This window comes from Parastagonospora nodorum (genome assembly GCF_000146915.1).
Source record: "Parastagonospora nodorum SN15 chromosome Unknown scaffold_2, whole genome shotgun sequence".
Taxonomy (NCBI): domain Eukaryota; kingdom Fungi; phylum Ascomycota; class Dothideomycetes; order Pleosporales; family Phaeosphaeriaceae; genus Parastagonospora; species Parastagonospora nodorum.
In genome coordinates, this window is record NW_001884550.1 from 1,194,627 (window position 1) to 1,214,449 (window position 19,823).

At 53.5% G+C, this 19,823-nt stretch overlaps 13 protein-coding genes across 13 annotated transcripts; 9 read left to right on the plus strand and 4 right to left on the minus strand.

Annotated features, from left to right (window-relative positions):
- Window positions 1-461: 461 nt before the first annotated feature.
- Window positions 462-1,558, minus strand: SNOG_01630 (hypothetical protein; the record flags this gene model as incomplete). Its single annotated transcript, XM_001792214.1, has 3 exons — window positions 462-1,079; window positions 1,147-1,487; window positions 1,546-1,558. 3 exons carry the CDS (start codon window positions 1,556-1,558, stop codon window positions 462-464), a joined length of 972 nt encoding a protein of 323 aa, XP_001792266.1.
- Window positions 1,559-1,729: 171 nt separating this feature from the next.
- Window positions 1,730-2,783, plus strand: SNOG_01631 (hypothetical protein; the record flags this gene model as incomplete). The annotated part of the gene is made up of 3 exons (XM_001792215.1): window positions 1,730-1,767; window positions 1,819-2,228; window positions 2,254-2,783. 3 exons carry the CDS (start codon window positions 1,730-1,732, stop codon window positions 2,781-2,783), a joined length of 978 nt encoding a protein of 325 aa, XP_001792267.1.
- A 250-nt stretch (window positions 2,784-3,033) lies between these two features.
- SNOG_01632 (hypothetical protein) lies at window positions 3,034-4,527 on the plus strand (the record flags this gene model as incomplete). Its single annotated transcript, XM_001792216.1, has 1 exon — window positions 3,034-4,527. The coding sequence occupies one exon, from the start codon at window positions 3,034-3,036 to the stop codon at window positions 4,525-4,527; it is 1,494 nt and encodes a 497-aa protein (XP_001792268.1).
- Window positions 4,528-4,926: 399 nt separating this feature from the next.
- On the minus strand, window positions 4,927-5,788 carry SNOG_01633 (hypothetical protein; the record flags this gene model as incomplete). The annotated part of the gene is made up of 5 exons (XM_001792217.1): window positions 4,927-4,989; window positions 5,043-5,448; window positions 5,487-5,617; window positions 5,669-5,703; window positions 5,755-5,788. The coding sequence occupies 5 exons, from the start codon at window positions 5,786-5,788 to the stop codon at window positions 4,927-4,929; spliced, it is 669 nt and encodes a 222-aa protein (XP_001792269.1).
- A 932-nt stretch (window positions 5,789-6,720) lies between these two features.
- On the plus strand, window positions 6,721-7,941 carry SNOG_01634 (hypothetical protein; the record flags this gene model as incomplete). The annotated part of the gene is made up of 2 exons (XM_001792218.1): window positions 6,721-6,901; window positions 6,950-7,941. The coding sequence occupies 2 exons, from the start codon at window positions 6,721-6,723 to the stop codon at window positions 7,939-7,941; spliced, it is 1,173 nt and encodes a 390-aa protein (XP_001792270.1).
- An 877-nt stretch (window positions 7,942-8,818) lies between these two features.
- Window positions 8,819-10,704, plus strand: SNOG_01635 (hypothetical protein; the record flags this gene model as incomplete). The annotated part of the gene is made up of 2 exons (XM_001792219.1): window positions 8,819-10,019; window positions 10,073-10,704. 2 exons carry the CDS (start codon window positions 8,819-8,821, stop codon window positions 10,702-10,704), a joined length of 1,833 nt encoding a protein of 610 aa, XP_001792271.1.
- Window positions 10,705-11,133: 429 nt separating this feature from the next.
- On the minus strand, window positions 11,134-11,700 carry SNOG_01636 (hypothetical protein; the record flags this gene model as incomplete). Its single annotated transcript, XM_001792220.1, has 3 exons — window positions 11,134-11,184; window positions 11,349-11,433; window positions 11,663-11,700. 3 exons carry the CDS (start codon window positions 11,698-11,700, stop codon window positions 11,134-11,136), a joined length of 174 nt encoding a protein of 57 aa, XP_001792272.1.
- Window positions 11,701-12,281: 581 nt separating this feature from the next.
- Window positions 12,282-12,686, plus strand: SNOG_01637 (hypothetical protein; the record flags this gene model as incomplete). Its single annotated transcript, XM_001792221.1, has 2 exons — window positions 12,282-12,408; window positions 12,565-12,686. 2 exons carry the CDS (start codon window positions 12,282-12,284, stop codon window positions 12,684-12,686), a joined length of 249 nt encoding a protein of 82 aa, XP_001792273.1.
- Window positions 12,687-13,884: 1,198 nt separating this feature from the next.
- Window positions 13,885-14,855, plus strand: SNOG_01638 (hypothetical protein; the record flags this gene model as incomplete). Its single annotated transcript, XM_001792222.1, has 2 exons — window positions 13,885-14,461; window positions 14,518-14,855. The coding sequence occupies 2 exons, from the start codon at window positions 13,885-13,887 to the stop codon at window positions 14,853-14,855; spliced, it is 915 nt and encodes a 304-aa protein (XP_001792274.1).
- A 63-nt stretch (window positions 14,856-14,918) lies between these two features.
- SNOG_01639 (hypothetical protein) lies at window positions 14,919-15,271 on the minus strand (the record flags this gene model as incomplete). The annotated part of the gene is made up of 2 exons (XM_001792223.1): window positions 14,919-14,980; window positions 15,019-15,271. The coding sequence occupies 2 exons, from the start codon at window positions 15,269-15,271 to the stop codon at window positions 14,919-14,921; spliced, it is 315 nt and encodes a 104-aa protein (XP_001792275.1).
- Window positions 15,272-16,194: 923 nt separating this feature from the next.
- On the plus strand, window positions 16,195-16,364 carry SNOG_01640 (hypothetical protein; the record flags this gene model as incomplete). The annotated part of the gene is made up of 2 exons (XM_001792224.1): window positions 16,195-16,272; window positions 16,329-16,364. The coding sequence occupies 2 exons, from the start codon at window positions 16,195-16,197 to the stop codon at window positions 16,362-16,364; spliced, it is 114 nt and encodes a 37-aa protein (XP_001792276.1).
- A 268-nt stretch (window positions 16,365-16,632) lies between these two features.
- SNOG_01641 (hypothetical protein) lies at window positions 16,633-17,281 on the plus strand (the record flags this gene model as incomplete). The annotated part of the gene is made up of 2 exons (XM_001792225.1): window positions 16,633-16,916; window positions 17,005-17,281. The coding sequence occupies 2 exons, from the start codon at window positions 16,633-16,635 to the stop codon at window positions 17,279-17,281; spliced, it is 561 nt and encodes a 186-aa protein (XP_001792277.1).
- Window positions 17,282-17,654: 373 nt separating this feature from the next.
- On the plus strand, window positions 17,655-19,541 carry SNOG_01642 (hypothetical protein; the record flags this gene model as incomplete). Its single annotated transcript, XM_001792226.1, has 3 exons — window positions 17,655-17,821; window positions 17,878-18,119; window positions 18,166-19,541. 3 exons carry the CDS (start codon window positions 17,655-17,657, stop codon window positions 19,539-19,541), a joined length of 1,785 nt encoding a protein of 594 aa, XP_001792278.1.
- Window positions 19,542-19,823: the final 282 nt, after the last annotated feature.

Sequence of the window (19,823 nt, forward strand, 5' to 3'; positions counted from 1 at the left end):
GGGATTTACCCACTCAAAACTTTGTCTTTTGTTTGCTGTGATGCGATGTGAGGTGAGGTGGTTGGCTGACTGGATGATATTTAGGATGGTGGGCGTACATGGGATATCAACTACGCAACTTGGTCACTTTGCAGGCACTATGAGGTGGGCATACTGCGGCAATCCCTTGCTGCATCAGTCGTTCTCACATACACCTGAATACTCTACAATGTATATAGCCAAGTCAAAAGCAATCTAATTACGTAGCTTGCCGATGATACATAGCAGCTTCTTCGCCTTGCTTTCCCCTTTGCTCCCCGTAGAGACCTTGTATGGTGCTTCTCCTCGCTCTCTGCGTAATGCACAACCCTCGACTGGCCCGACACGATTACAGTTATGGTCGTGATTAGATTAGATTCATTGCATCTACTGGGGTATCTCATAAAGAAAGCAAACTCGCAAACTCGCTACTCCCACGCCGTCTATCCCGTCGGCGGCACCCCCGGCGTCGTCGGACTCGCCAACCCCTTGCTCTTCCTCCTCTCGCGCTTCTTGTCCTTGGGCACATTCGCCGTACTACCCTTCCTGCTGTGCGCCTCTGGTACAGGCGTAGGCGCTCCCCTGGGCGTCGCCGCCACCGACGGCGCCACACTAGGCGGTCGCGTATCCACTCTCGAAGCAGCAGCAGCAGCAGCAGCAGCAGCGGGCTGGGAAGCAGCTTGTTCCTGCGCCTTATTCCGCTCTCCCACAGCGTTCTTGGTGTTTGTGAAGACGAACGCGCCGGGCTCGCCCTTCAGTGGGTTCTCGTCCATGTACTCGTCGCCGTAGCGATTGGTGAGCATGAGTGATTGCATGAACAGGGCGTCGGAGAATTCGGTTGTGGACTCGGCGGGCTCGGATGGTTGGGCTGCTGTTGTGGTTCCTTCGGGTTGGTCTAGGTCCATGGGCGCGAGCGTGGGGCTGCCGATGCGACTTGCGGTTTCTGTTGGCTTGGACGAGTCGTAGGAAGGTGGGTAGTATGAGTATCCCGTCGCGGGAGTCCAGTGCGTCATGTTCTGCGAGAGCTCGGCGACTTGCTGGAGGCGCGTGGATATGGCGAGCTAAGGTAGAGTGTTAGTTTTGCTCCCTGGTGTTTGATGTGACTTGACGAACCATTCGCGCCCTTACTACATCCAGCACGCTCGGCGCCTGCCTGATGTAAAAGCCCTGATTGTAGTAATTTCCCTCGACGTGGGTTTCGACTTCATCCTCAGCATTCGGCACCTTGTGCTGTCGTTGCAGAAGCCATGGCTGGCCCTCGCCCTGTGGCTCCCCAGCGACCATGAACTGCAAGCCATGTTTGATATTCTGCACAGCTCGCTCGAAATCCCTGCGGTTATGGAGAGTCTCAAATTTGGCAGGGTCGGCTTGATGTGAGCTGAAAACCGCCTGGTTAAGGGACGACGCGTCGTAGAACTGCGAATTGGCAAAGTACCATGCGAAGTTGTTGGCTTGGTCGATATGTTGGCCTGGCAAGTCGTGGAGTATTCGGGGGTCGATAAATTCCTGTTCGTCGAGAAGGGGCACTTTCATGGGCCATCTTGGGTGTTGAGTCGCGCGTTGTTGTGAGTGTTGGTTTGGGTGTGCCTTCTTCGATGTTTGCGATGGTGAGGTGTGGGGGAGAAGGGAGCTTGGGCCTTGGAGCTAAAGTCGCACCTCCGTCACTCGCCGCAACTTTCGTCGCTCTCTCACTCACAACAACCTCAACACCATGGATTTACTTCAGACAGTCAGGAAGGAAGGTAGCCGGTACGTCAAATTACTCTCTTGGACTAGGAATAAGAGCTAATAAGCAAACAGTGGCGGCCGCGCCGAGTTCAAGTGGGAAGATGTCAAAGGCGATGCGCAGCGCGAGAACTACCTGGGCCACTCGCTCATGGCCCCCGTGGGTCGCTGGCAACAAGGCCGCGACTTGAACTGGTATGCAAAGGGCGACGCCGAGTCCAAGGAAGCCGAGGCTGAGCGAATCAAAGAGGAGAAGCGCAAGCTGAAGGAAGCCGAAGAAGACGCCATGCTTGCTGCCATGGGCCTGCCCGTTCCTGAGCGCGCCAAGGACAATGCCAACCTGACGCCACTCGGACAGAAGGCACACGAGGCGGATGTTGACGACGCTATGAAAGCCAAGGCAAAAGATGGCGAAGACGACGAGAGGTCGCGGAGGAAAGAAAAGAAGGAGAGGTCGCGGAGGCACAGAGATGATGATCGCGAACGCAAGAGGAGACACCGATCACGCAGCCGCTCACGGGACCGAGAGCGCCGTCACAGACATCGGGAACGCTCGCGGTCACGCGACAGACGTCGAGACGATGATCGAGGTGACAGGCGCAGGCATCGGTCGAGGAGTCGCGAACACAACCGACGAGATGATCGACCAGAGCGGCGGAGAGAGCGAGATGCAGGCGACGTGCGATCGCGTTCACACTCGAGGGACCGCCGACCAAGACGGAGAAGCCGGTCGCCATATGAGTCGATTGAGACGAGGAGGGACTGAGCACGGGGTATTTCTTCAACTGGAACGACTACCTCAACATACAGACTGGACTTGGGCGTTACACGGCGAACATAACATCAGGTCAATCATAACATTTGAGGCTACGAAGACAATCTCCCTTTTTGAAACCGGTCATACTTGTTCGTACTTCACAGTACCTGCACATTACACAAGCCACGTTTCATGTTGCTCCAGCATATCGTGCAACTGCAGTACACCGGTCTCTACATCTTATGGCTTTTCTCGTAGGATTACGAGCAACAGCGCTATCTGATTGGGTCAACGGTCTCATCCCGAAACGTACACCCGAGCGGGACCGGCTCCCCAGCAGCCCCACCTACACTACAAATGTACAATAACATGCGGGGTTGGTCAGCTCTCTCCAGTATCTTGAATCGTGACCTCTTACCCTTCTTACTATAGTTCGGCCGAAGTTGCCGCAGTCTAAACAGTCGATACTACAACCCCCAATCTCTTGCCAACCTCTGTCATCCTTTATCCCGGAGAAGTAGTCTTGAGAAAAAATGGAGTCCAAGCAGCCCGTTGCGGACTGGAAAGAGTTGGCGAAATCAAAAAGAGAATCTGTAGCTGCCCTGATCCCCAAAGACTGGATCCTGCCTGCTGCACTTACTTCACAGTACACCGAGACTTCAACGCTCAATGTTTTGGATGTACCACGAACATGCGGTCTTTTGACTGAGCAGGAGCTACATATCACAGAAGATTACGATGCCACCGCCCTGGTTCAACTCATGAGCACTGCAAAGCTGAAGAGCATTAACGTCGTAACGGCATTCTGCAAGCGTGCCGCCATTGCCCAACAATGCGTTAGCTGTCTCACGGAAATCATGTTTGACGAAGCACTCGCAAGAGCACGTGAATGCGACGCCTACCTAGCCAAGGAAGGAAAGCCCATCGGCCCCCTCCACGGCCTACCCATTAGTCTCAAAGACAGCTTCAACGTCAAAGGCAAACAAGCTACTCTCGGCTACGTCTCCTTCATCGCACGCCCTCCCGCTACATCGAACAGTGCCCTCGTGGACATCCTTCACCAAGCCGGAGCAGTCTTCCACGTCAAAACCAATCTTCCTCAGACTATGATGACGGCAGATTCACACAACAACATCTTCGGCCGCACGCTCAACCCCCACAACCTCTCCCTTACTGCCGGCGGCTCAACGGGCGGCGAGGGCGCGCTTGTCGCTATGAAAGGCAGCGTCCTAGGCGTCACCACCGACATCGCGGGCTCCAACCGCATCCCAACGCTCTGCTGCGGCGGATCTTCCCTGAAACCCACTGCCTCCCGCGTGCCCTTCGCTGGCGGTGTAGCTGTCGGCCGGATCGGGTCTCCCAGTCCCATTCTCCCCGTCATCGGGCCCTGCGGGCGGTCCGTCCGTGACTACGAGCTCTTCATGAAGTCCGTGATCGACCTGCAGCCCTGGCGCGTCGATGAGAACGCGTTAAACGTCCCATGGCGCAGCGTCCAACCGAGCAAGAAACCCTTGCGCTTTGGGCTGATAAGAGGGTGTAAGGAGAGACCTCTGCACCCACCCATCGCGCGCGCACTGCACGACACCGCCACCGCGCTGAAAGCAGCTGGACACCAAACCGTCCTTTTAGACGAGCAAATTCCGTCCCTCTACGCCACCGCCCTCCTCGCCTACAAATTCTTCATGCTCGACACCACCGCTGTGCCCATGCAACACATCCGCGCCTCCGGCGAACCGCCCATCCCCAGTCTCGCCACCGCCGGCTTCCCGGAGCTAAAGGGTTGGACACCCAGTCTCGACGAGCTGTGGGACATGACCGTCCAGCGCGCCGTGGTGCTAAAGAAGTGGCATGATGTTGTTGTGGGAGAAAACTTGGATGCTGTTCTCATGCCGGGGTATCAGGGCACGGCGCCTAGGCATGATACGTATGGGATCCCGGTGTATACCGTCGTGGTCAATTTTGTGAATTATCCGTCGGGGATTGTGAGTGTGGGGAGGGCGGAGGGGGCGAGGGATGGGGGGGTTTAACGGGAGAGGATGGGTATGAACCTGCTTGTAAGTTTGATTTCCGGTGGGAAGGGGGTGAAGTGAGGTGCTAATGAATGGTAGATGATCCGGGAAGTATGTGAGGGAATGCCGACTCATGTGCAGATTGTGGGGAAGCCGATGATGGATGAGGAGTTGGTGGAGGTTATGAAGGTTGTAGAGAGTGTGGTGAAGAGCTCTGCGCAGTAGAGTTCAATCCCTTTTCAAAATCACATCAGTGGTTCCAAACCATAGCATCCGCCCTGTACATGTTTCACATATAAGCACAAAGATGTCAAGTGAGAACATGAATTGGGTATTGTGTCCCGCCCTGACTCTTGAGGAATTATAATCTGACACGACGCCCTGCAACGCCCAACTTATGCTGCCACACCCGGGCCCCTAGAAGAAGCGCCACCAAACAAACACAATGATGATGAAAGCCAAACCACCAATAGGACCATACTGCACACATTAGCACCGACACTCGTCTCTCGAATTTGCAGCACGCCACTCACCTGCTTCAACAACAGCTCCCAATTAATCCTGACCGCCGCCTTCCGATACTTCCTACTGTCCTCCCTCAACCGACTCGAAATATCGCCCATGCGCTCCAGACTATCCCCGCGATACAACAAGTCCTCGATATTCTTCGTCATGACTTTCGTCACGTCCTTGAGCTCGTCGTTGAGCTTGTCGAGATTCTGCGTCGCGCGCGAGTCCTGGTACGTCTTCTTTGTGCGCTGGATGAAGGTGTCGAACTCGGTGAAGGCGTAGGGCCGTAATGCGGGGGAGAGGTACTGGTTGGGCTGGTAAGTTTGCGTGAATTCCGAGGCGAGGTCCGACAGGTATGTGAAGGCGAGTTTGCGCGGGTAGGAGCGGTCGCAGATGCAGAGGAAGCATAGGTCGCCGCTGATGAGGTAGCTGGGCGGGATGTTAGACTGACTTGACGGAGTTCGGGCTGAGAGGATGCGCCGACGTACTGGTAGGTGTAGGAGCCACTCTCTATGCTGGCTTGGGGTTCCGAGTTGCGGTTCAGGCGGCGCTGGACAAGCTTGACCTTGCTTTTGACCTCGTTGAGTTCGGCATCTGCCTATTGATTGTAAGACTTTTGCGGGTAGAATGAATGGAAAAATAAATGTACCTCTCCCTCATCCACAGAGCTGGTCAGAATAATGCCTATACATGTCAGACTTGTGTATACCAAATATCCCAGGAGCAGCCGCTAACCATCGAGTCGTGATATTTCGGTGTGTTTGATCATGGTGGTTGTTTGGCTCCCGTTGTGTCTTGTGTGGTTGCAGTATGACTTAGTTAGAACCAAATGTCTACTTAGACGACTGGCGTGCAGTGGCGTGAAAGTCGCAAGAAAGGCTACGTGTCGGTGTCGCAACTGCCAAATCGCGAAAGATGACGATGCGGAAAGCTTGCGCTTGGGCCACCTACGCCAACCTCCAACATTCACACCTCAACATGAGCCGTCACTCACCAGGCTCGATCCGATTTGCCGCTCTTCTGTATACTTCTTTCAAATTTTCGCCTTTGCTGCATCTTCCTAGAAAAAAAAATATCATCTTTGCCTTGCCTCGTGTCGCATTACAGCGCAATTGCAGAGGGTCCACAAGTTACTCAGCGAGCCTTCCCCAACTGCGCGCTAAAGACCTGCTGCCTTCCATTGATTGTGCTGTTCCACCTCAAATACTGCTATGAGACTCAAGCCTCGACCTTCCAATGATTCACGTGCACAGTCACGCTCCGTTCTTGAGTTTATTGCGCAGACTCCAGCCACCTTGACTTCGACCACAAGTCCTGGAAGCAACACAAAACCCTGAAAATGATCCGCTCTGGAGCCCACGGCGGCCCAGCCAAGCCTAATAGCATGTCTCTGCGGGTACAGTAAGTAGAATATTGGTCCTTTCACTTGCCGCTCCATCGCCTCCTTCACCGAGCGTTCCTTCTATTATACTTCGTCCGTGCAGCGCGGGCTTGAGAATTTACCGTTCACCCAGCATTTCAAACGCTCGTGTCCAATCAGATTTCGTCCTTTCTCTCTCTTGTACCCTATCGTCGGCCGGACCTGCTTGTGCTATAAGAGATCGTCCCGCCCAGGTCCTAATACTTATCTGCAGACTTCTTTCATCACACCACCAAACTTCCATTTCAACCAACGAACAGTCGCAACCCACCGCAGACAACATGAGATCGCAAACTGGAAACCTCCCCGAGACTCCTCCCTCAACCCCTCCGGCCCCGACCCCGTCTTATGACAGTGAAGCCTCACTTTGGTCAGAGCAGACGACCCCATGCCCACCTCAAGCCATGTCCCAGCGTGCATTCGGCGATGAAAGCCTCCCACCGGTGTCTACCAAAGATCAAGGTATGCTCCAACATTGATATTTGCTAGTTCCGATCTAATTTAATACAGATCCCGCGTACGCATCTCCTGGTCCCAGCAGCGACAAAGAAAACGCAAATCCACCCAAGGAAGCCGCAACCTCAACTGGATCCGACCGCGTCATGAGCCAGTGCGCAGCTCAGTCTACTAGCAGCCGCAGCGGCGACGACCCTGACGAGCACAACTCCGATGATTCGGATGCTACCGAGAAAAAGAATGCGCCCTCACCAAATGGATCTCCTAAAAGGAAGCGCAGCCAAGATGACGCTGACGAGAGCGTCCACAATGATGCTGACAGCAAGAGTGCTGGGAACTTCGACGACCAGCCCTGCACCGACAAGGCGCCGCCGCGCAAGAGGGCCGCTACATCCAAAGCAAAGGCTGCAGCTAAAGCCAAGCCTGCCCTGAAGTCTGCTCCAAAGCTTGCTGCAAAGAAGCGTGTCGCAGCGAAGAAGACTGCAGGACCGCCACCACCACCTTCGACTCGCCCTTCCCGCGCTCGCAAAGCCCCTGAGCGCTTTGGTGACGCCATTGAGACTAAGCCCGTCAAGCCCGCTAAACCAGCCAAGTCAGCAAAGAAAGCACCTGTCAAGAAGGGCGGCAAAGTCTTCGACCCAGTGTACATTACCACGAACTCCACGAGCCGCCTGGTGAAGGCTGATGTGTTCCACATGCTCCTCGAGCCCGCAGCATGGACCAGTCTGAGCACTGAGCAGAAGATCGAGCTCATGTTGATGCTTCCGCCAACACCTGACAACACCGACCTTCTCGAATGGATCCGTGCGACCGATGGCCATGGCGACTCCGTAGACACTCGACCCTACGCGTTCCAGATTTCCAACGATTGCTTCCGCACTGACGTCGCCAAATTCCGCGCCGACCTCAGCAACGGCCACTTGGGAAAGACCTGGCATGCATCCGCTGAGCAGGCAGTTATTGATCGTGCTGCAGGCGTGTACGATACGTTTAAGGCTGAGGAGTTTGAAGAGTGGTGGGGCCAGAAGAGCACTTCAACGAGGTAGACCGGCGCGGTACAGAAGAAGAGAGATGCTAAGATCACGGATACGGATACGGAGCTATACTTGACATTTATTGCGATTGATTCTATTGGTACGCTGCCGCAGGACGGTATGCTTGGCCGAGATGGCGGTACCACACATTAGTTTCGTACGAACAGGATCTTTGTCTGGCATAATACGTAGAGCTCTTCTTACGATCTATATACAATTTCACAAAACCTTCCAATACTGTTCCCTTTGTGCATGGAATGATTTCGTCAAGTGCAAATAATCACCTTGTTCTATCTACAGCATGTTCATGGAATGAGTTCTCTAAGTCCACACAATCATGACATTCTATTGTCTTAATATGCGCAGTCCTGGCATCTTCTATCTACAATTGACCAATTTAGAACGACCTCAACTCTCCATACTGATCAGAACGATTTTGAAAATCCTCGCCGGCTGCAAAATGAGACTTCCTCCGCGTCGAGCGCTGTCGGCGCTGCCGTGGTCAAGAATGACGTACCGTGAAAGCTTTCACTTTGACCCACGCCCCCGACAGCACGTACTCGATTACTAAGACTAGTAGCTAGCGTGCTTTCCGCGATATTTCGGGGTATTTGGTTCTCGCGTTACCAATATTTGCATACATCTACCCAACCTTGAGTAAACTGACATATCAACTCAACCCGAACTGACATTGTTCTTACAATTCATTCAGTGATTAGGTTGCTTACTTCTTTCTCGTACACACACACACCATCGATCAGTCGTGAACCACATCACCAACTCTCAACGACTGACCTGGATCTACCTTCCTCTCACATACCATCCCATCAATTGGGCCCCCTACTTACGTCTTTCTCCACCTCAATCCTTCCCATCACCGCAAGTCATCATGAACAAAATCATGGTCATCACCACGGTGCCCAACACAGCCGATATGGCCAAGTCCAGCGCCAAACTTGCCACAGCCACTGTCACCGCGACCGCGACCGCGACCGTCACACAGGCCATCACGTCGACTGTCACAAAGGCCGTCACCAAGACCATACCCGCCGCCGCCCGCGTCTCCTCCTACAACACAGCCAAGATCATCAAGGTCGGAGCCCCATCGGCCGTTCCCGACCATCTCATGACTCAGATCATGGATTTGATAAAGGTGACCGGTTTCAACAAGTTTTCACTCATTACCGCGGCAGTGCAGATTGGTCTCGGTATCGCGATTATTCATGGGTTCAAGTCTGCTTGGAAGCGCTTGCCCATCCAGAATGTACCACCTGGCGAGCGACCGAAGAGGTGGAAGGAGAAGGTCAGGTTTGCCTACAATTTTCTCAAGAATGCTGCAGGTGAGAATGAGAGGCTTCGCAAGGACATTGAGAAGGCCCGTCAGGAGGTGCAACTTGCCAAACAAAATGAGCTCTTTGCCGAGCAATATTCCTTCGGAGCGCCGATGGACAAGCAGAAGCATTCAAAACAGGAGAACATTCTCATGGCGAATGCGGGTACCGAGCAGCAACACAATGAGCAGTCTGATGCGGAGGAGGCACCCCTCGAAGCGGATCCGGCTACTGTAGGACCGGATCAAGAGGAATTGCTGCACCAGCTGATGGCCTCCGACTTGGCGCAAAAGCACATGGCAGAGCAGCTGAAACAGCTCCAAGAGAGCAGCCAACATGAGCGACAGGACTTGCAATCGGAGGTCGCCAGGCTGAAATCTGAGGTGCTGAACTCTCACCAGAGTAACAGTGAGCTTAGGGGTGATCTCGAGGAAGCACACCAACATGCCGATGGGCTGGGAACCTTGCTTGAGTACACAGAACTCAAGCTCGAGGAGGAGAAGGAGTATGTGGTAGAACTGAAAGAGCTTGATCAAGCTCGAGAGAAAGAGATGGACAAACATGTCGAAGAGATCGCAGAGCTCACGAAGTCTCGCGATGAGGCCCGGCAATCGTTCAAGGAAGAGACCACACGTCGCGAGAGAGCCGAGAAGTTACTCAACAAGGCGGACTTGGACCGAGAGAAGGCGGAGCATGACCTCTTCCGTCAGGCTGAGTTTGAGCTTAACAAGTACAGCCTTGCAGGCACAGGTACCTCTGGTAAGTTTTACAGCTTCTACATGCCGTCACAAAATCGCTAACTACCTTCGCAGAACCAATTCCACTCACAACCCCGAACGTCTTCCGCTTCATGGCGAGCAGATACGGCATCAACGCCGACCCGCCTCAACCAACTTCTTCTGCGATGCAGACCCCGAAAGTCGCCGACAGCTCAGCCGCCCTGAGCGAAGAGCCGGATAGCAGCAGCACTCCATCGAAGAAGCGCAAGCGCAGCATGAAGATGGCCAAGAAGGTCGACGCCATGTCCAACAAGCGACGTGAGCTTTCGCCCGAGGAGGCGTACGGCAGCGAGAGCGACTCAATGGAGGTTGACCCCGTCCTGCCTGCTCCTGACAAGGCCTTGGGCCTCACCAACGTGCCGCGCCTGGCACCTCCATCTACACCTGCGACTGCGGTTGTTCCTGCTGTGACTGCTCGCCACGCGAGTCGACTCCCTATCGCAGCTCAGACTCCGGGCGGCAGGGACCTGCGCAGGACCAACAGGGTTAACTACACTGAGGGATCCCGTCGCTCCGCGCAGCCGCAGCAGGGCAGCCAATTGCCCATCCTTGAGACCCCTGCTATCGGGCGCCGTAGAGCCCCAAGTGCCACGCCTGCGGCGGAGACTACTCGTAGGGTGACTCGATCGCAGTCTCCCGTGAAGCGTGCGCCTGCGAAGCGCTGAGCGCTCGAAACCACCCTATCCCCATCTCCCTAAGAGAAAACTTGTGATTTGCGCCTGGTTTTGATTCGGTATGCGGAGAACGCGCAGCTACTCGAGCAGCACGAGGACTTGATATGGTTTGCGTTGATTTTTTTTATTTTACAGCGTACCTGATAGCAGGATTGATCTTTGAGAGGGACGGGATAGATGTGGGAATACTTGGCTGCGTAATGAATTGAATGAAAATGTTCAAAAGACACAGACTTTCCAGGTATCGCACTCCCTGAATGTGACCTTGCTGCGCGGTGGTCAAAAAAACTTCCAGTCATATGTACCTAACCACATCAGCCCTCATTCATCGTTTTCCTATACCCATTCTCCCCCCTCCTCATCCCCGCCTCCAGCACCTCTCCCTTTCCGATAGTCCACAGACCCTACGTAGCCACGCACTCACCCGTTCTCCTCCCACGTTCCGGCCACAGCCTTGGCAATCCATGTATCCTGGCATGCTTTAGCGAGGAGCGAGAAACACGTCGGCTGGACCGCAAGGGGACATTCAAGCAGCTAGATCGAATCCGAAGGAATGAGGATGGTTGGGCTGTGGTGCTGATCTAACGTCGAGGTGTATATGCGAGAGCGAGGAGGGCTGCGCGGTATCCACTTACTCCGGAGACTGGATCGATGCAGGCGATGCTCGACGCGGTTGGTAATGGACTCTCGAGTTGTCGCTGGAGGCAGGTGGAGGATATACTGGATCAAGTATTGCTCAAGGATCGGTCGAAGATGGTCTACACATCGGCGATTTGCTATTGTAGCATGCTTATTCGTTTATTTGACGTGGTGCGTATCATGGCTCTGTGGTATTTGAGGGCTGGAGGCAAAGTTGGAGGCGACGAGCGAGGACGCAAGAAAGACCATGAGTGGAGAGGGATAAGTGGGAGGTGTTTTGTCGGTGATGGATTGCTGGCACATGTCGCACCTGGTATAGTTGCATTCGGGCGTGGTTTGGGGCTGCATCGTGTTGAGTTGCTGCAGTGACGTCCTCGTGTAGGTGCTTCGAGTTGTCCCAAGAAAACCTGCAAAGCCTGAGTCTACCAACTATAGAGGATTAGACGGTAAATTGATTAAGGAAATCGTTTGCGTATATACTTACATCTGACCCTTTCGAAATTTAGAATCGTGTGAGAGATGCAGTCGGCCCGGTGCAACGCGTTGAAGCTAGACTTGTACAGGTGGTGAGCGTGGAAGCTCCGGTTCTCATTCCACCGTGTTAGGAAAGCTCCCAAATCCGTTCCAAAGATGTTGCGCTGCCCCGAAATGCATTTTGCGATACTTTGGTCAGGTTCCTGTTGCGATGTTGGAGTAGTCAATGTTTCGGTCCGCCCAGTGTCGACGTCATCGTGCCGCGCTTTACTGTTTGGTGTCGCTGCTACTTGCGCAACCCACGGTTGGAAGTTCCTGAAAGTCCGCTCGGCCTCTCAGATTCATAGATGTTGTTCAAGCGGTTGGTTCAGCAATGCTGAAGGAACGCCGCGGTCGCCGTGGCATGTTGCGAGTCAGAGTCAGTGTCAAGGCCGCCCCTCCCTCTCGCGCACACCATGCAAGGCCACAACAATTTTGCACTGTCGACTTCCTATAACACTTCGAAATCGAATCATGTCAGGTCAAAAGTCTTACACAACGTCAGTGACAACATTACAGACGGCATGGAACAGCTGGCATTTGGTGCGGGCGCTGGCTGATTCGGTGGAAAGGTACTGGCTAGACCTGCTGACTGGTGCATCAGATGCTGCAAATCTTTGCGGCAACACGCGAACGAAAATAAACTTGAGATAATATTGCATTGAGCTGATAGTTGTAACTACAATGACTGCTCTGAAGTCTCGGGAGTCACTGTCTCAGGAATTGCCGTTCACTCTCACCCCACGCCGTACCAAACCAAATCACACAATCGCGATGCGCAGGTTGTCAATAAGGAGAACTTCTACGTTGATAACAGCTGAATTTCTCGTGTTTCTGAGTAATAAAAATTAGGTAAGATCTTTTCTTGCTATTGGAGAAGGTTGTAGGTTTGAGCCGTATGATGCCTCAATCTATGGTCTAGTGGAATCATGTTAATGTCGACGCACTTAGGGATAGACAGGCGCAACTTGTGAGATATGAGCCTTATGATCTGAGGGTCATGCGGAGATCATGGAACACGCCTTGAGGTCAGTGTAGATTGAACGTGAGGCGTGAGTTGTTTGCGCTTGGCTCCACCAGAGGCCAGGGCAGTGAGTGAGCGATTAATAGGGCGTGATTAAAGATTGCTGTTATCCCTAAAGGCTGTCTCGCAAATATATATGGATCAGTGGAGATGGAGGAGTGGCGCCAGGGGTCGATGCGGCAAAGGGTTGAGTGAGCTCTCGGTGTGAATTGACCTACTCTTAAATGCAGATGGGACCATCTCAGAATCAATCGACTCGGTTGGTTAGATGTGGATTGATTTGGACGTGTTCAGCAGTCACCAATTGTGCACTCGTCATACCTACCCGAAATCAGACTTATCCCCTGCCCGTGCGCAGACAGTGGCAGCGTGCTGCTCTGTAAGAAACCTTTGAGCAAGTCAGTCAAAACTCAACTGTAGACCTTCTTCGGAAAATCTTGTATCTTGTATCTGGTTGCAGTATCTGACTACGTGGCGAGTGCCAACGGGGTGCAAATCACCTGATTGGGTGGAACCGTGCTCAGAAGTTTGCGAGCTAGGTGCTCCCTCGCCTTCACCACCTGCGCTCAACCATAACTTGCAACGAAGGCATTAAACCCTCGAGATAACGACTGTTTCTACGTAAGACGGTTTTATCTACTCACATAGCTCTCAAAGGAGTTGTTCCACCAGAAATTTTGCCTGGTCAAAAAAGGCTGCAGACCTATTGTCGAGCCGGTCGACCGCGGCCTTTGCAAGACTTCTCACCGCCAGGAACTCGAGTTCACCCGCAAACACAACAATACGACGGCGGTTATTGTACTTTCGAGGTGGCTGGGGATGTTGATTCTCACTTCGACAGCTTTTCCACCAGCGTCACCAATTTTAACCACAGCCTCCACACTCAACTTCTCTCCGACCAAAATTTCTACACCTGCACAAACCACCCGCAGCAAGTCATGAATTCTACCACTGCATCAGAAAGCCCTCTCTCTGACGATACGCCGCCATCCAAAATGCTCCCTGACACTCTTATTGGCTATATCGACGTCGCCACCTTGCAGGACATCCACCTGTACCTCAACCAGAGCGCGCTCGACGACGACCTTGCACTGGCTACTTGGATTAAGGAGCACTTCCTCTATGAGCCGATCACTTCGCCAGGCAGAGAGATTCGCACCACTCTGGGATTCTTCCAGCTGAACCGCGCCTACCGTCGAGTACGCTCGCTCACCAACAAGGCTCAAGACAAGTGGCCATTCTTCAGCCGCGCCTGGAAAGAGTTGTCCATTGCTCAAGTCCGCAACAACGCGCGAGGCGAAGCCGCACCAGGAGTTCCACTGACCGGCATGAGCAATGCAATGCATGGCTCGCCTATGAGTAACGAACAGCATGGACAAACGAGCGAGTGCCCCTCCGACACCGTCACGGCAGAAGCACTGAGTCAACCTGGTAGCTTGCAAGATGCTGTCCAGAAGTCCATCGAAGACGACCTGGAAGCCGGCAAAGTTCGCGGCCGCAATGGTCGCTTCATGCCAAAGGAGGACCCCGTCCGATCGACTCGTGGCTCGAAAGCGAAGCCGGCGCGGAAACGTAAGCTCCAGGACCCATTCATCCATCTTTCTTGCATCAATGCTAATCATTTCTAGTACAAGTCACCAAGATGGAGACGCCTGATGGCGAAAGCGTCAAGGCCACGTCGCCGGCACCCCTCACTATTGAGGGTGAGACGATGGTCGCTGCGCCCCTGACCCCGGCCAGCATGACGCCGCCGTCGCCCACGTTCAAGCTGGCTGCCGAGTCCGAAGCGGTTTGGACGACGCTCGATAGGCTGCCTCCGGGCTCTTGGCTGGCCAAGAAGCGCAAGAGGGAGGCGCAGGCTGAAGAGGGTTCGGCGCGAAAGCGCGCGCGGCCTTCGCTGTCGCGAACAGGCAAGGCCGAGGGCCAAGAAGGAGAGGTTACTCTGACTTTACCAGAGAGGACTTAGAGGGTATATAGATATGAATAACGAGAACGAATGAACGACATTGCTACGAAATCGTCCGAATCATCACACGTGCTGGAACACCTCAATTCCCTCATGTTCATTACTTATCAATGCAATAGTGAAGCCTGTATACCTTCATTCATTCCTATCCCGGACTACCTACGTCTCCTGCCCCGCACTATTCCGCGAGCCTGTCCCAGGTTGTATGGCGCAACCCTTCCCCGAGACCCTTCCTCCCCGTTGTACGAATATCCCGGGTCTCGATTTTCGAATTGTCTACCATAGAAGACATTCCCGCCCATCTGGTGAGAGTACTCGCGTCTGGGACCATGGTCGTAGGCGGGAAGGCTGTTGAGGTTGCGGTAGCCGGTGAAAGGCATGCAATGGAGGTAATCATATGGTCTGTCGCGCACCATTATATGATGAGGTTGTTTGGTTGTTTAGTATGTGTTTATTTCTGGTAGTTCGTAGTCGCAATGGTATGTCTGATGTGGGAATGTGGTTGTTGTTCAGTGCCCAGGTGTGCTGTGTGGGAGGAAGGAGAGCAGAAGGTAGCGAGGCTTTGTATGCTTTTGAGGCTGTGAAGATGATGAAATCATCACGTAGATTTCCAATTACATCCATGTAAGTAAGATGTGGATAATTAAGCAACCAGCATACCTTCGTGCTTGTCACCTTGGATAATTTTAGGTCATGTACTAATCTAGAACTGCCTGAGGTCACAAAGCTTAAGAATAACATGCTAGCGGAACTACACTTGATCAAAGAAGAGGCATGATTGGTAAGATCGAGGCTACTGCGTCTCTCCACGATAGTACCAACTTGGAAAACCGTGATGCGATTGACGAATCACATTGAAAACAGTTGCGTGCCAGTCTATACATGGTTGTATTACAACCCTTGCACTCTAGGACGCGTGCATTATACCAATACCATCTTACAAATCACTTCTACACCGAATGTCGTTGTCTCGAAACATTGAAGTTGGATAGCATAGAAGTGCTGTTCGGTTCCTCAACGCTTGTAATTCAAGGCGTACCACATCAATATCGCACCATAGCATTGAAGCAAAGCGCTGTATTGTAAGCTCTCGAGTAATCACAATTCTGTCAGTAGGATCATTCCATTGTGTGAGTCACACTGAGTAAGTATAACGACCTCGACTCAGTCGATTGTGTTCCATTGTTATTGTTATGACCATGCGCAGTGACATGAATCCTAGTACAGTCAAGGGACTATACCCCACGGAAATCGCCCTGTAATCAGTTGACATTATTTGCCTTTTCTTGGAGTTACGTAGTCTTCCATGGTTCGATCGCCCATTAGGTAGGGTCCAGGTATGGCTGCGGCACAGCAACATCACCATTACACGACATCGAAACAAGGTCAAATCAAGCTCATGGGCCTTATGCAAGGGGTAGATGTGGAGGCTGAAATGTATACGGGAAACAGTTTGGACCTGAAAGTATAAAGGTTAGTCACGTCGCCGTTGGAGAAGGTGACAGCTGAACCTTTCAGACACGTATGACTATTAAATATATTTTACTGTTGTCTGTGAGTGTGAGAAGATATTGTAAGCAGTCGTTTTCACGAACTGATATGCAGCAGGACCTCGAGTGTGCTGCGCGGAATGCGTGTGCTAGAGCTACACAACACGGTCGTTGCAGCCATGTCCAGGCCTCGGGGCAGCTCACACTTTGATAGCTCCTAAATCGTGTTGCTGTAGGACTGCGCGCTCGCCTACCACGCGAAGCGGAAGTAGAAGGATGAACACGCCATGGCTGAGCTGAACTGGGTGTCTCACCGGCCTTTGCATCCGCAACACCGTGGCCGCCAGTCACCACCATCAATCAACGCACGCGGTGCCAACACAACATGCAGCTTACCTGATTGTCCCTCTTCGCCTACGGATGCCTCACCTGGTGTGCCCCAACTCAGCGGGTCGCGTGAACGTCCTCTCTTTGGCCCAGGTCGCGACTGGGGCTGCGGCCGCATAAAGATCATTACCCGGAGATTGACTGCAGCCCGCATGCCTGGCACCTGGGCATTCGGACCACTAAAGTCCATGTCGCGCATTGCATGTGCAGACGTCGTGGATGACTCTTGGGTACAACAATTGCGATCGTCCTCGTTGCGCAACATTTTCCAGGTACCGACTCCATGGGCTCTTGAGCTCTTTGGCCTCTGCAGTTGACAGGCCGCCTTACAACCTCAAAAGCATACCGCGAATTAGAAGGCGCATTATACTTTTCGATAGCGCCGACGTTCGCAACGACGGTCTGGTCCTCGGCAGCGGGCCATTTGACGGAAACATTCAAACCATCCGCAACAGTCACCCAATCATCATCACCGGGTATGTTCAGGCCGTAGCGGATGGCAAGGGAATCCTTCGCTTGCATCCTCGAAAAGTCGTGAAGGCCCGCTAGGGATGCAAGATGGAGAACTTGTAGCATCAATCTCGCCGTCGTCTATCCAGTCGTGGCGGTCCAGACGAGCGCCATCGAGGCTGGCGTTTTCGTACTGCGATACCCAAACACGTGCTCCGCAAACGAACTTCCCGCGCGCACTGGACGCTTAATGGCAGTGGAGCCACTCCTCCCGTTTAGTTGCGTGTTGGTTATAAAATGGGGATATGCCGGTGATTAGATTAAGGTTGCGCGACCGTTCCCACGTTTCCCACGGCCCTGGGTCCTCCCTTTGCGTGACAATTCCCGCATATCACTCGACACTCTGCCTCGGCCTCTGCAGTTCGTGTCCAACAACTTGCGCGCGTCTAATCGTCAAGAGCTGGGATCAAACATGAGGGTTTTCAGGAGTGTGGTTGCAGGCGCGCTCATCGCAGGGGTGAGCGTTGCCGCCGAGCCTATCCCGAGCATCGCAGCCAGGGACACACCAACTGTCGATCTTGGATACGGAGTCTACAGTGGTAGCTACGACGCGACTAATAACATCAATGCTTTCAAAGGGTACGAGTGTAATTCCGAAGGATCGATTGTGCGGTAAGACTAACATGGTGATACAGCGTACGATATGCCGCACCGCCGCTCGGAAAGCTCAGGTGGGCAGCTCCTCAAGTACCAGCGAAGAACAGGACATCGACTATCACGGCATTGAAGGATCCTCCAGCTTGTCCTCAGACTGGCGCTGGTTCTGCGACTCCTGCTGAGTATGGCTTCACATCTGCGCTTGGTAATGAGGATTGCTTGTTCCTGAACGTGTTTGCGCCTGCGAATGCAACAAACCTGCCTGTCTTCTTCTGGATTCGTACGTCCTATTCGCTCTGAATACGAATCTTGCTAATGTTTGATAGACGGAGGAGGCCACAATCTCTTCAGCATCACTGGTTTGGACCCCACTGAAATCATGAAGCAGAACAAGAACGGCTTCGTCAGCGTCATCATCCAGTACCGCCTTGGTGCGTTCGGCTTCCTTGGAGGCGAAGATGTCGCAGAGGCTGGTGCGCTCAACGCTGGTTTACTCGACCAGAACTTTGCCCTGAAGTGGGTGCAGGCCAACATTGCCAAATTTGGTGGCGACCCCAGTAAAGTAACTATCGCTGGAGAGAGCTCTGGTGCTGCCTCTGTGTTGTACCAAGCCATGGCATACGGCGGTCAGCAAAAAGAAAACCTCTTCAACAACGTCATCACAGCAAGCCCGTGGTTCCCTGAGCAGTACTGCTACGACGACGACGAGATTGAGGATAGGTACGAAGCTTTCGCTGAGTTAGCTGGCTGCTCCAAGGCCAATGACACGCTCGCCTGCCTCCGTAGTCAGAACACCACCACTCTACAAACCGCGAGTCAGAAAGTCGGCGAGTCGAGACCATTTGGCGCCTTTGCGTTCTTGCCAGTCACAGATGGCTCATTCATTAAAGACCGGCCAAGCAAGCAACTGCTCTCCGCAGCCGTAAAAGGCAAACGCGTACTCTCCGGCAACATGGCCAACGAAGGTATTCCCCTCGCCCCACCCACCGCCAAAACACCCCAGGATTTCCGCTCTTACCTCGACACTACATTCCCGCTTTTCTCCTCTGTGGACAAATCCGCTGTAGAGAGGACCTACTCCTACGCCGGCGACTCCTCACCCATCGACCCCAACGCGCCCCTCTACGCAACCAACGGCATCAGCGGCGCCACCGCCGTCAACCAAAGCGCCTACGGCACCGGCCAGACCCAGCGCCTCATCAACGTCTTCGCCGAATACGCATTCGACTGCCCCTCCTACTGGGCCGCCAGCGCCTTCTCACAGGGCTGGAAGTACCAATTCAGCGCGCCCCCTGCCTACCACGGCTACGACCTGCAAGCGCTTTGGTCCGGCACAAGAACACCCGGCGCCTCATTCAAGCACGTGTTCCGCGCCATCTGGGGCAACTTCATCATCAACAACACTCCCGTGATTAGCGTCCAGGACGCGAAGGGTGGCGTGGCGAATAGCTCCGTATCGAATATCGATGGCGCGATGGTCAAGTGGCCGCAGTGGGATGCGGGCATGCCTTACCTGTTGAATCTAAATGCGACAGGCGGCGTGCCGAGTCCTGTGGCTGCCGGGCCGTATCTCAAGTACAATGTGTACAGCGACCCTGGGGTGAGCAATGTCATCAGCCTTGCGGATGCGCAGGCGTGGGAAGGCGGGAGGGGAGCGAGGTGTGAGTTCTGGAAAAGCGTGGCGGCGAAGGTGCCGTATTAGATTCTTGGGGATAGGTCTGGGAGGTTTAATCGTGAATGTAAAAATAGATCTTTGCACTCTGGGTTTAGGGGAAGGGTGGAATTGATGGCCTGCTCCCATGTGTCTTCGCCTCGTGCATATGCGTCTGTTTTGCCGGAGGCCAGGAGTGGGTTCATGCGTGTCAGCAGCACTCGTGCATCATGCATGCAACTTGGAAGGGTCGGATCTCGCTTGCCCATGGGCCAAAAGGAGCTGGATGTAGGATCAGCTCACTCTTGTACGACGGCCAACATACTTCTTCTA